Source organism: Lolium rigidum, chromosome 6 (assembly GCF_022539505.1).
Source record: "Lolium rigidum isolate FL_2022 chromosome 6, APGP_CSIRO_Lrig_0.1, whole genome shotgun sequence".
Taxonomy (NCBI): domain Eukaryota; kingdom Viridiplantae; phylum Streptophyta; class Magnoliopsida; order Poales; family Poaceae; genus Lolium; species Lolium rigidum.
In genome coordinates this window covers 156,594,869-156,609,476 of record NC_061513.1, presented here as the reverse complement: position 1 = coordinate 156,609,476, position 14,608 = coordinate 156,594,869, and the positions used below count along the sequence as shown (strand labels likewise).

The 14,608-nt window shown below is 46.2% G+C and overlaps 2 protein-coding genes across 2 annotated transcripts; one reads left to right on the top strand and one right to left on the bottom strand.

The window, feature by feature from the left end:
• Positions 1 to 9,873: 9,873 nt before the first annotated feature.
• LOC124665603 (probable glycosyltransferase At5g03795) lies at positions 9,874 to 11,327 on the top strand. The gene is made up of 3 exons (XM_047202997.1): positions 9,874 to 9,994; positions 10,110 to 10,458; positions 10,539 to 11,327. The coding sequence occupies exons 1-3, from the start codon at positions 9,879 to 9,881 to the stop codon at positions 11,223 to 11,225; spliced, it is 1,152 nt and encodes a 383-aa protein (XP_047058953.1). The 5' UTR covers positions 9,874 to 9,878; the 3' UTR covers positions 11,226 to 11,327.
• Positions 11,288 to 14,405, bottom strand: LOC124663445 (CASP-like protein 4U1). The gene is made up of 3 exons (XM_047201145.1): positions 13,594 to 14,405; positions 11,961 to 12,096; positions 11,288 to 11,878 (listed from the first exon to the last, which is right to left on the bottom strand). The coding sequence occupies exons 1-3, from the start codon at positions 14,403 to 14,405 to the stop codon at positions 11,690 to 11,692; spliced, it is 1,137 nt and encodes a 378-aa protein (XP_047057101.1). The 3' UTR covers positions 11,288 to 11,689.
• Between the last annotated feature and the right edge of the window lie 203 nt (positions 14,406 to 14,608).

Here is a 14,608-nt window from a genome sequence, read left to right as displayed (position 1 = left end):
TGATACGTCTCCGACGTATCGATAATTTCTTATGTTCTATGCCATATTATTGATGATACCTACATGTTTTATGCACACTTTATGTCATATTCGTGCATTTTCTGGAACTAACCTATTAACAAGATGCCGAAGTGCCAGTTCCTGTTTTCTGCTGTTTTTGGTTTCAGAAATCCTAGTAACGAAATATTCTCGGAATCGGACGAAACGAAGACCCAGGGGGCCTATTTTGCCACGAACCTTCCAGAAGACCGAAGAGCATACGAAGTGGGGCCACGAGGTGGCGACACCACATGGCGGCGCGGCCAAGGGGGGGCCCGCGCCGCCCTATGGTGTGGGCCCCTCGTCGGGCCCCGACTCTGCCCTTCCGCCTACTTAAAGCCTCCGTCGCGAAACCCCCGATGCGAAAAACCACGATACGGAAAACCTTGCGAGACGCCGCCGCCGATCCCATCTCGGGGGATTCCGGAGATCTCCTCCGGCGCCCTGCCGGAGAGGGGATTCATCTCCCGGAGGACTCTACACCGCCATGGTCGCCTCCGGAGTGATGAGTGAGTAGTTCACCCCTGGACTATGGGTCCATAGCGAGTAGCTAGATGGTTGTCTTCTCCTCATTGTGCTTCATTGTTGGATCTTGTGAGCTGCCTAACATGATCAAGATCATCTATCACGTAATACTCTATGTTGTGTTTGTCGGGATCCGATGGATAGAGAATACCATGTTATGTTAATTATCAAGTTATTACATATGTGTTGTTTATGATCTTGCATGCTCTCCGTTACTAGTAGAGGCTCTGGCCAAGTTTTTGCTTTTAACTCCAAGAGGGAGTATTTATGCTCGATAGTGGGTTCATGCTGCATTGACACCAGGACGATGACGAGAAAGTTCTAAGGTTGTGTTGTCTTGTTGCCACTAGGGATAAAACATTGGCGCTATGTCCGAGGATGTAGTTGTTGATTACATTACGCACCATACTTAATGCAATTGTCACGTTGCTTTGCAACTTAATACTGGAAGGGGTTCGGACGATAACCTGAAGGTGGACTTTTTAGGCATAGATGCGAGTTGGATGGCGGTCTATGTACTTTGTCGTAATGCCCAATTAAATCTCACTATACTTATCATGCCATGTATGTGCATTGTTATGCCCTCTCTATTTGTCAATTGCCCGACTGTAATTTGTTCACCCAACATGCTTTTATCTTATGGGAGAGACACCTCTAGTGAAGCTGTGGACCCTGGTCCATTCTTTTAATACTTGAAATACAAATCTGCTGCAATACTTGTTCTTTCTTGTTTTCTTGCAAACAATCATCTTCCACACAATACGGTTAATCCTTTGTTACAGCAAGCCGGTGAGATTGACAACCTCATCTGTTTCGTTGGGGCAAAGTAATTTGGTTGTGTTGTGCGGGTTCCACGTTGGCGCCGGAATCTCCGGTGTTGCGCCGCACTACATCCCGCCGCCATCAACCTTCAACGTGCTTCTTGACTCCCTACTTGGTTCGATTAAACCTTGGTTTCTTGCGAGGGAAACTTGCCGCTGTGCGCATCACACCTTCCTCTTGGGGTTCCCAACGGACGTGTCAACTACACGCATCAAGCAAATTTACGGCGCCGTTGCGGGGAGATCAAGACACGCTGCAAGGGAGTCTCCACTTCCCAATCTCTTTACTTTGTTTTTGTCTTGCTTTATTTTATTTACTACTTTGTTTGCTGCATTATATCAAAACACAAAAAAAAATTAGTTGCTAGCCTTACTTTATTTACTGTCTTGTTTGCTATATCAAAAACACACAAAAATTAGTTTACTTGCATTTACTTCATCTAGTTTGTTTTATTTACTGTATTGCACTCTATATTAAAAATACAGATTTTTTTTTACTTTTGTTACCATGTCTAGCTCTGAACTTGTTACTTCTTCGCCTGAAGAATTAGTCTTCACTTTTAAACAAGGGGATGAGGAAAGTTTTAAGGATGCTTGGTCTAGAATTTTTACTTCTTATCGTAAAACTGAACCTCAAATGACTCTAAGTTTGCTCCTTAGTAATTTTTATTTTGGTCTTATGATTCGCTATAGATATACCTTGGATGCTCTAGTGGGAGGAGATTTCCTCCATTGTAATGGGGATCAAGCTTTTAATGCCATAAAGAAGTTGGTTGCATCACATGATTCATCTAATAATTTTGATTCAGCCCTTATTAGCATTCATAATAGATTAAATACTCTTGAGACAAGTGCATCTCGCTTAAATGAAAATTATGGATACATTCGTAACCGTCTTGATCAAGTTTTAGTGAACTCTGAACCTTCATTGTGGAAACCTACTATTAAAATTGTCATAGGTAACCAAACTCTTCGTGCTAATTGTGATATTATGACTGAATTTTGCCTAATGCCTAAGGGGATTCATAAATCTTTGAAACTTTGGGAATTCACTGAAGGGGGAGAAGGAATAACTCTTATTGATAACTCTGTTATAATTCCTAAAGGGATAGCTGCGGGTGTGCATACAACCATTCTTGGGATAACAATATCCGTTGATTACCTTGTCATTGAATGTGCGGGAACAGGACAAATCACACTCGGAAGATCCTGCTGAAATTATTGGGAGCATGATCATAGACGTGAGAGAAGGTACCATAAAATTCACCTCTACACCCGGGGGTAGTCATATATTCCCTAAGCCAAAGAGTAAGGACAAGAAAGGTAAGGGTAAAGCCCAAGGTAATGTCAATGCTTCATCTCTCGATAACACTTGAGATACACTTTCTGCGCCTAGCTGAAAGGCGTTAAAGAAAAGCGCTTATGGGAGACAACCCATGTTTTTACTACAGTATTTTTGTTTTATATTTGTGTCTTGGAAGTTGTTTACTACTGTAGCAACCTCTCCTTATCTTAGTTTTGAGTTTTGTTGTGCCAAGTAAAGTCTTTGATAGAAAAGTAAGTACTAGATTTGGATTACTGCGCAGTTACAGATTTCTTTGCTGTCACGAATCTGGGTCTACCTCCCTGTAGGTAGCTCAGAAAATTAAGCCAATTTACGAGCATGATCCTCAGATATGTACGCAACTTTCATTCAATTTGAGAATTTTCGTTTGAGCAAGTCTGGTGGCCTAATAAAATCCATCTTTACGGACTGTTCTGTTTTGACAGATTCTGCCTTTTATTTTGCATTGCCTCTTTTGCTATGTTGGATGAATTTCTTTGATTCATTAATGTCCAGTAGTTTTATGCAATGTCCAGAAGTGTTAAGAATGATTGTGTCACCTCTGAACATGTGAATTTTTATTATGCACTAACCCTCTAATGAGTTGTTTCGAGTTTGGTGTGGAGGAAGTTTTCAAGGATCAAGAGAGGAGTATGATGCAATATGATCAAGGAGAGTGAAAGCTCTAAGCTTGGGGATGCCCGGTGGTTCACCCCTGCATATTTTAAGAAGACTCAAGCGTCTAAGCTTGGGGATGCCCAAGGCATCTCCTTCTTCATCGACAACATTATCAGGTTTCTCCCCTGAAACTATATTTTTATTCCGTCACATCTTATGTACATTGCTTGGAGCGTCGGTTTGTTTTTGTTTTTGTTTTGTTTGAATAAAATGGATCCTAGCATTCACTTTATGGGAGAGAGACACGCTCCGCTGTAGCATATGGACAAATATGTCCTTAGGCTCTACTCATAGTATTCATGGCGAAGTTTCTTCTTCGTTAAATTGTTATATGGTTGGAATTGGAAAATGCTACATGTAGTAACTCTAAAATGTCTTGGATAATTTGATACTTGGCAATTGTTGTGCTCATGTTTAAGCTCTTGCATCATATACTTTGCACCCATTAATGAAGAAATACTTAGAGCTTGCTAATTTGGTTTGCATATTTGGTTTCTCTAGAGTCTAGATAATATCTAGTATTGAGTTTTGAACAACAAGGAAGACGGTATGGAGTCTTATAATGTTTACAATATGTCTTTTATGTGAGTTTTGCTGTACCGTTCATCCTTGTGTTTGTTTCAAATAACCTTGCTAGCCTAAACCTTGTATCGAGAGGGAATACTTCTCATGCATCCAAAATCCTTGAGCCAACCACTATGCCATTTGTGTCCACCATACCTACCTACTACATGGTATTTATCCGCCATTCCAAAGTAAATTGCTTGAGTGCTACCTTTAAAATTCCATCATTCACCTTTACAATATATAGCTCATGGGACAAATAGCTTAAAAACTATTGTGGTATTGAATATGTACTTATGCACTTTATCTCTTATTAAGTTGCTTGTTGAGCGATAACCACGCTTCTGGGGACGCCATCAACTATTCTTTGTTGGATATCATGTGAGTTGCTATGCATGTCCGTCTTGTCTGAAGTAAGAGAGATCTACCACCTTCATGGTTGGATCATGCATATTGTTAGAGAAAAACTTTGGGCCGCTAACTACAGCCATGATTCATGGTGGAAGTTTCAGTCTTGGACATATATCCTCAATCTCATATGAGAATAATAATTGTTGCCACATGCTTATGCATTAAAGAGGGGTCCATTATCTGTTGTCCATGTTGTCCCGGTATGGATGTCTAAGTTGAGAATAATCAAAAGCGAGAAATCCAAAATGCGAGCTTTCTCCTTAGACCTTTGTACAGGCGGCATGGAGGTACCCCATTGTGACACTTGGTTAAAACATGTGCATTGCAAAGATCCGGTAGTCCAAGTTAATTAGGACAAGGTGCGGGCACTATTAGTATACTATGCATGAGGCTTGCAACTTGTAAGATATAATGTACATAACTCATATGCTTTATTACTACCGTTGACAAAATTGTTTCATGTTTTCAAAATAAAAGCTCTAGCACAAATATAGCAATCGATGCTTTCCTCTTTGAAGGACCATTCTCTTTACTTTTATGTTGAGTCAGTTCACCTATCTCTCTCCACCTCAAGAAGCAAACACTTGTGTGAACTGTGCATTGATTCCTACATACTTGCATATTGTACTTGTTATATTACTCTATGTTGACAATTATCCATGAGATATACATGTTATAAGTTGAAAGCAACCGCTGAAACTTAATCTTCCTTTGTGTTGCTTCAATGCCTTTACTTTGATTTATTGCTTTATGAGTTAACTCTTATGCAAGACTTATTAATACTTGTCTTGAAGTACTATTCATGAAAAGTCTTTGCTTTATGATTCACCTGTTTACTCATGTCATTACCATTGTTTTGATCGCTGCATTCACTACATATGTTTACAAATAGTATGATCAAGGTTATGATGGCATATCACTTCAGAAATTATCTTTGTTATCGTTTTACCCGCTCGGGACGAGCGAAACTAAGCTTGGGGATGCTTGATACGTCTCCGACGTACCGATAATTTCTTATGTTCTATGCCATATTATTGATGATACCTACATGTTTTATGCACACTTTATGTCATATTCGTGCATTTTCCGGAACTAACCTATTAACAAGATGCCGAAGTGCCGGTTCATTTTCTAGCTGTTTTTGGTTTCGAAATCCTAGTAACGAAATATTCTCGGAATTGGACGAAACGAAGACCCGGGGGCCTATTTTGCCACGAACCTTCCGAGAAGACCGAAGAGCATACGAAGTGGGGCCACGAGGTGGCGACACCACATGGCGGCGCGGCCAAGGGGGGCCCGCGCCGCCTATGGTGTGGGCCCCTCGTCGGGCCCCCGACTCTGCCCTTCCGCCTACTTAAAGCCTCCGTCGCGAAACCCCTGATGCGAAAAACCACGATACGGAAAACCTTACTGAGACGCCGCCGCCGATCCCATCTCGGAGGATTCTGGAGATCTCCTCCGGCGCCCTGCCGGAGAGGGGATTCATCTCCCGGAGGACTCTACACCGCCATGGTCGCCTCCGGAGTGATGAGTGAGTAGTTCACCCCTGGACTATGCGTCCATAGCCGTAGCTAGATGGTTGTCTTCTCCTCATTGTGCTTCATTGTTGGATCTTGTGAGCTGCCTAACATGATCAAGATCATCTATCTGTAATACTCTATGTTGTGTTTGTCGGGATCCGATGGATAGAGAATACCATGTTATGTTAATTATCAAGTTATTACATATGTGTTGTTTATGATCTTGCATGCTCTCCGTTACTAGTAGAGGCTCTGGCCAAGTTTTGCTTTTAACTCCAAGAGGGAGTATTTATGCTCGATAGTGGGTTCATGCTGCATTGACACTGGGACGAGTGACGAAAGTTCTAAGGTTGTGTTGTGTTGTTGCCACTAGGGATAAAACATTGGCGCTATGTCCGAGGATGTAGTTGTTGATTACATTACGCACCATACTTAATGCAATTGTCTGTTGCTTTGCAACTTAATACTGGAAGGGGTTCGGACGATAACCTGAAGGTGGACTTTTTAGGCATAGATGCAGTTAGATGGCGGTCTATGTACTTTGTCGTAATGCCCAATTAAATCTCACTATACTTATCATGCCATGTATGTGCATTGTTATGCCCTCTCTATTTGTCAATTGCCCGACTGTAATTTGTTCACCCAACATGCTTTTATCTTATGGGAGAGACACCTCTAGTGAGCTGTGGACCCTGGTCCATTCTTTTAATACTCGAAATACAAATCTGCTGCAATACTTGTTCTTTACTTGTTTTCTTGCAAACAATCATCTTCCACACAATACGGTTAATCCTTTGTTACAGCAAGCCGGTGAGATTGACAACCTCAGCTGTTTCGTTGGGGCAAAGTACTTTGGTTGTGTTGTGCGGGTTCCACGTTGGCGCCGGAATCTCCGGTGTTGCGCCGCACTACATCCCGCCGCCATCAACCTTCAACGTGCTTCTTGACTCCTACTGGTTCGATTAAACCTTGGTTTCTTACCGAGGGAAACTTGCCGCTGTGCGCATCACACCTTCCTCTTGGGGTTCCCAACGGACGTGTCAACTACACGCATCAGGGGGAAGTTCCCCCCTTGTTTTGGCCGACCCAAAGGCTTGGAGGAGGGGCCAAGGCAGCCCCCCCCACGCCTATATAAGAGGGAGGGGAGGGCTGGGGCGCAGTACATCATCCCCCCAAGCCCTAGCCGCCCCTCTCTCCCTCCTCCTTCTTCCTGCACAGGCTTGGCGAAGCCCTGCAGGAATTTCTCCTCCACCTCCACCACCATGCCGTTGTGCTGCTGGGATTCCGAGGGGATCTACCACACCTCCGCTGCCCCGCTGGAACGGGGAGAGGACGGGCTTCATCGACACCGTACGCACGACCGAGTACGGAAGTGCTGCCGGATTGCAGCACAGGATGATCGACTACATCAACAACGAGATCTAATCTCATAGGCTTTGGAAATCTTCGAGGGTTAGTCTCACATGATCTTCTCGTTGCTTCGATCTTGGTAGATTAGATCTTGGGTGTTCCATAGATTAGATCTTGGATTTATTCGTCTTGCGGTAGTAAATTTTTTTGTTTTCTATGCTACGAACCCCATCAGTGCATGGGCGGTGCACTACCAAGACATCGTGCCGTGCAAAAGCGACCTAATGCAGTGCAACGTGGTACAAACTGCAACTGAGGCATGAAAGGCACTGTAAAAAAAAGTTTGTCCAAACCTATCAAGATGGGATCTAGTTTCGTAGATCTCGATGCGACTAGCACAGCCATGAAAACGAAACTTTATTTGGATACTCGGTTTGCAAAATATTTCATTTTGCGTATTCGAATCTACGAAAAAGGGAAAAGCCAAGCAACGACCTACTCGTGTCGAGCTGGGGACTGGGGATGATCCTCGCGAGGGGGGGGGGCTTCGAATGTACCAGATCGCGCCACTTGTCAGCGCGCGAAGTGAAGCCGAGCGCCCTCCCCTAAAGGGCGCCCTTTTTCTAGTAAAAAAGAAATTTCACACTCACAATACTCTCTTCCTCGCTATTGCAAAAGCCATGGACAAGCATGATGAATGGTTTAATTTCAAAAGGAGTGCATCATGGAGGGGGAGAGATCAGTGTGAGCCTATTGACGAAGTGTGTGTTTAATTGCTTGCCTATGGGCATCCAGACGATGCCATTGATTACTATGTCTGCATTGGGTAAGATACAATCTTGGAGGCCGTTTGAAGATACACATAAGCCATAATTCAGATCTTTGGATCGGAGTACTTGAAGGAACCCGCCGCTGAAGACACCGAGAGACTTTTTGGTCCTTCGGGGTGAAATTGTCAGTACAAAGGCCACTGCAGAGATGCAACAATCATTTGTGAGGTTGTTGCATCGAATGATCTATAGATATGGTATTCTTTTTTTCTGATTGTCTAGCTCTCGTAGTTGCCTTACTGTGATGCCATGTATTTTCATTGGCTCTCATCTGCAAGATAATCTTGTTGAGCATCACTGGTTACTCTACAACATTGTACAGTCCTGCTTTTATTTCATTTGAACTATTCATGTTATTCACTTCATTTGAGCCCTGCCGTGTGTTAGACGTTGAATAATTTGGTTTGCAAACTTATATTTTATTCTTTCATAATCATGTTATTTTACTTCATCTAAACCTTTTCATGTGTGTCTTTGAATAGTTTGGTTAGAAAAAAAAATTAAAGCAAACAAAGCTCTGGTGGTTAGGTTCCTTGTGGTGGAACCAGTCCACCAGATTCAAGTCCTAGACTTGGTATGGGTGTTTGCATTTACCTGGATTTATTTTAGGATTTAATCGGCACCTCTGCTTTCAGTGGTAGGTGATGTGCCCATCAACAGCGACGCGAATATGGTGACTTCCTCAACCTCAAGATCTGTCGGCTCAGTCTCTCGGAGGTGCTCATAGAGGTAGGATATGTGCGCACGTTCATATGGGTGAGTGTACATGCGTGTTTGTAAGTGTGTGCGTTGTAGTGCGTTCTTAAAAAAAATTAAGGGGTTAAGGGATCGACTAGAAATGGTTTTATTTAGAGAACCAAATATAAGGAGTTAAATAATACTCCCTCTGTTCCATTCTATAGTGCCTATTGTTTTTTGGCACGGAAATTAGCGCAAGAGTATTTTTTGCACAAGACCCCTAGCTGAACGATTTGAGATCAACGTAAAACTTGGGAAATCCATATCTTCCTAACTTACCATAACAATTTTGGAAGCTGAACGACTTGGGAGCTGAACGGGGAGGGGGTAATTGAAAAAAAGCTAAGCTAAAACCTTATATTCTGAAACAAATGCCAAAAATCTATAGGCACTATAGAAAGGAACGGAGGGAGTAATAAGTACCAAAAGGAGATAATGGCCCCTAAAATGCTGGAGCTTTTATGCTAAATATCCGGACAACACAATAACAGGGTGACGCTAAATCAAGCAGGGTGACGCCTAGCTATGGGTGATTGCTAGCATGCGGAATGCAGATTTTACGGCTAAATTAGAGGCGCCTCGTCCCTAGCGTTTTGTTTCTCTGCCCTCCGGCCTCACGCTCTTCCCTGAGTTCCCTCCATGCCTTCCGTTCCCTCCTCCCAATGCCGCCGCCGCACCCGGCCACCGCTACGGTGCATTCTGCTGGGTCGTCGCGTCGGCGTCCCCGATGCCGCGGCGGGATGATATCCTCCTCCTGCTGCCGTGTCGCGGCCCTCGCATCCATACTCGCGGCAGTCGCCGCCACCGCGTTCCTCACCTTCTCCCTCCCATCATCCCCAAGCGTGTCCACCATGAAGTATACCAAAGAATTGTCCGTCGCGAGCTCCCCACCGCCGCCGCACCCAGCGTCACGTCCCCCGCCGTCGCTGTCCCTTCCAACACCAGCTAAGCTAGCTCCTCCGTCACCGTCCTCGGCGAGGCCTAGAAAACGAGAGGTACGGTACAACTTTGGTGATGGAAACAACAGCAATCTTGTTGATTTCCTCTGTGCGTTGTTGAACAGCCGTCGTATTGGAGGATGGCGCCTGATGACGCGCTGCGGTACGCCAAGAAGGAGATAATGGCCGCCGAGCCGGTCGTCGACGACCCCGACCTGCACGCGCCTCTCTTCAAGAACGTCTCCCAATTCAAGAGGTAACGCACGTATATGCAGCCTCAACATTTCTACAACTTTTTGTCTAGATTGTAACGTACAAGTACTAATTCGGTGCAGTGGCTAAACGCGTAGCGAAATGTGATCATCATCCAGGAGCTACGAACTGATGGAACGGATACTCAAAGTTTACATTTACCAGGACGGCCGGCGGCCCATCTTCCACACCCCTCCCCTCAGCGGCATCTACGCGTCCGAGGGCTGGTTCATGAAGCTCCTCAAGGAGAGCCGCCGCTTCGTCGTCGCCGACGCCGCCAGGGCGCACCTCTTCTACCTGCCCTACAGCTCGCAGCACCTCAGGCTCTCGCTCTACGTACCAGAATCGCATAACCTGCGGCCCCTGTCCGTCTACCTGAGAAACTTCGTCAAGGGCCTCGCCGCCAAGTACCCGTTCTGGAACCGCACTAGAGGCGCCGATCATTTCCTCGTCGCCTGCCACGACTGGGTAAATCATCATGTTCAATCCAACCATCTGGATACCTGTACGTAAGATTTTGGTTTGATTCTGAATTTACATGCTTGCAGGGACCTTACACGACCACGGCGCACCGCGACCTACGCAAGAACAGCATCAAGGCGCTCTGCAACGCCGACAGCTCGGAGGGGATCTTCGTCCCCGGGAAGGACGTGTCTCTCCCGGAGACAACCATCAGGACGCCGAAGCGGCCCCTCCGATACGTCGGCGGGCTCCCGGTGTCCCGGCGGCGCATCCTCGCCTTCTTCGCCGGCAACGTGCACGGCAGGGTGAGACCGATCCTCCTCCAGCACTGGGGCGACGGGCACGACGACGACATGAGGGTGTACGCGCTGCTCCCCGGCAGGGTGTCCAGGAGGATGAACTACATCCAGCACATGAAGAACAGCAGATTCTGCCTCTGCCCCATGGGGTACGAGGTGAACAGCCCCAGGATCGTGGAGGCCCTCTACTACGAGTGCGTGCCGGTGATCATCGCAGACAACTTCGTGCTCCCCTTCAGCGACGTGCTGGACTGGACCGCCTTCTCGGTGGTGATCGCCGAGAAGGACATACCCGACCTGAAGAAGATACTCCAGGGGATCTCGCTCCGGAGGTACGTGGCCATGCACAACTGCGTCAAGAGGCTGCAGAGGCACTTCTTGTGGCACGAAAGGCCCATCAGGTATGATCTCTTCCACATGATCCTGCACTCCATTTGGCTCAGCAGAGTGAACCATGTGGAGCTTCACGAGTGAAAGATCATGTCCATGTACTTGTATGGCAGTCGACTTGTGCATTTGTACATGTAAGATTGGTCGGAAAAGAAAATTGTACATGTAAGTTGTATATATACTAAATATATAGAACATGTTCCGTGTAAGCCTGTGCATCACCAATTCACCATTCAATGTACAGTGACAAGTAGTCGATTGCAAATGAATTAGTACACATGATATAGGGACGACTTTGAGACAATTCTACTGATTTTCGAGAAACTTGAGTAAAGCACTATATCAGGACTTTAGGAGATGCTTTACCTCTTTACAAGGGATTCCATGACGTGTCAGTCTGGGGTCAGAACAGAACGTATATTTTGGGGGAACATAAACTGCAAAATTTACATGAAGAAACACCTCTATTTTGTTACTCTATCAGATCTATGACCAAAAGGGATGAACCCTATCAGATCTTAGACCAAAGAGATGAACCCTATCAGATCTTAGACCATGCTGAAAAGATTAGCCGTGGAGATGAGAGAGCTTGCAGCAAGCGCGATGAACCCAAGGAAGGACAGCCACATTGCGCTGGTGATCTTCTTGTTGAACGCATCCTGGCCAAAGCTCGACACCCAGAGATTGTTGCGCGACGCAGCAGCCGACGATGCAGACATCAGGAGGTACGCCAAGACCTGCAGCAGAACAGGAAAATGAAACGAAATCGCCAAGCAAGTGCTCAGATTGGTCGGCGTGGACGTTTCGCTTGGCACTTGCCTGGTCAAGGAACAGGCTGAAGTAGTAGCTTGACATGCTCCGGTAAGCAAACCTCGCCGCAACCAGACGGCGGATCTCACCGAGCGCTTGCGCGATCGAGTAGACGCAGACGATCACGTTCACCGCGAGCGCATACCTGATATGCATTTGGGAATAACAGAGATTAGTTTTCCTTCAGAAGAAGACGATACTAGAAGCCAAGAACTCTGTTTACAGAAGGTCAGAATAAAGGATTCATGTCTTGCAGTAGTGCTGGCTACTGAGCAATTGCCCGGCCTATTTGGGTGTTATTATTCTGAACATATACCGGGAGCGGCGTCGCATTCAGTTTTAGCACAAGACGCTGCCACATGTGAACCGCAATTGGTATGCATTATATCTCGGTGAAAATACATTGTTTTGTGCCGTACGTCCTTTGTACTTCAGTGATTCTATTCTATCTGTAGGACCAGGACCAGGACCATGCTTAACTTTAATCTCAATGATACTATATCCTAAGTTATTGCCTTCGGCTAGTTCGGTGTATTTTACAATAATAATGAAGTTATCAATCATAACCAACATTGGCCAGGCAAAATTGGATGCTGAATTTTAAATTCGAATCGAGGAATGCTATTGTGCTTTGTTCTGTCGTGGGTTAAACTGTCGATGTCTTAGAAGAAGACACACTAGAAACATGTATGTACCTCAAACACACGATGGACCCAACAATAAATAAACTCTCTAACAATAAACAGGAGATCAAACAGCGAACCAATTAATCCAAAAATTGAAGTAGCCAGATAGTAGCTAGCACTACTACTGCACTATACTCTGCTTCTAGAAATACGCAGCACCTAGGTCCAATGGAACCAGTCTTACTGTGCTGGCTGAAAAATCTTATTTCTGGACCTCTAAAAAATTTAAATAAATGTTTTTCATGTAGAGGATGCACGTAGGTGCATCTGTGCCATTTTTCATACATAAATTTAAAAGTATGTAGCTTATACAAAAATGATAAATTTCAAATCAACAGTCTAAAGAAAACTTTCGCCTTCCAAATTTTTTGTAACTTAGTGATCGGAAGACTATTTAACTTAGTGGCAGATTAAGTTTAGTCAGGTTCCAGAGTACCCACATTTTGAAAATGCGCGTTAACTTCTGCTTCGATGCAAGAAAGATATACTAGTACTTTTTTTTTACTTGGTACCGACTCCCTATAAACATGTTGTAGAAAAACTAACAATAAACTTTCAAACCGGATATAGCCGAACGAAATTTAAATTATATTGAGCTTGTATGGCTCCCATCATTTGGGGCTAGAATTAACGAATTTATTTGTAATTTCAGAAAAAAACTTGTTTGGCTGCCATGAAAATCCAAACAATTTTTTTTGCATGTAGAGGATGCACGTATGTGCGTTGGTGCAATTTTTCATACATAAATTTAAAAATATGTAGTTTAGACGAGTTTCAAATCAACAGTCTAAAGAAAAACTTGTTTGGCTGCCACGAAATTGGTTATGAAACTTAATTGGTACCTAACTTCAATTCTTTTTGGTACCCTGTCATTTCTATGGATTTACGAAATAAAATGATACCATCAATGTCACTTCATTTGAAATGAAATTGTACTGAGCAAATTGATCACCAACCTGTACTGCACGTAGCGATCGAAGTGGTCGCCGTCCCAACCGGACGTCTTGGCGCTGGCGATGAGCGCGAAGGAGGCCAGGCTGAGCAGCGCCGTGGCGAGCCGCAGCGCCACCGACAGCGTCCTCCTCTCCCCGACCGCGGCCACGGCCGCCACCTCACGCGGCACCGTGTTCGACGCGGCCCCGTTCGCCGCGGCCGCCGGCGTGCGGGCGCGATGGCTGTCGAGCCGGGCCTTGCCGAGCTGCAGCGGCGACGTGACGGCCTCCTCGACCGGGTCAAACTGCACCGAGATGCCCGTGGCCGGCGGCTTCCATGACTCGGTGCGCTTCGGCGTGCTCTGGACGCTCTTGCTGTTGGTTGTGGGGACGGGAGGAGCCGCCGGGGTCAGCGGTGACGGCGGCGAAGGCGACGGCGATGGCGAGGGGGACTTGGCGACGGACCCTTGCGACGGCGTCCGCACGAGGCCGGGCGCGAGGCGGAGCTGCGGGCGGCGACCCGGCGCCTGCGGCTGCCCGGTGGCGGCGGCTTCTTCGCCGTTGCCGGTGGGAGAGTTGGGCGGCAGCAAGCGGTGCTGCGAGGGGAGGCGCACGGGCGAGAGGGTCGGGCTCGGGCTCTTGGCGGCTGCTCTCCCGTTGGTTTCTTGCTGCTGCCACGGCGGCGTTTCTTCGCGCGCCTCGTCCAGCGACGGCGTCGGCGTGTGGTAATCCTCGCCTGGTGTCGAAGGGGGCGACTCCGGCCGAGGCGGCGTGTCGGGTAGAGGGATGGGAGGCGGCGGCCTCGCCGGCGGCGGGGCACGGGGGGTCTCGGCCATGCGTGAACGGTGCGCGCGCGTGGGGCGTGGCAAAAGAGAGGCAGGCGGATCAATGGAAGGGATGGGTTCCGGTGTTAAGTATCGGAGGTTACGTGTTGCCGTCTCGGTTTAGTATTTGCTTCCTTCCTTGCTTCCCTCCTTCCGCTCCTCCCACTTCTTTCCTTTTCTTTCTGTTTTCTTTTCTCCGACCTTTCCGTTGCTTT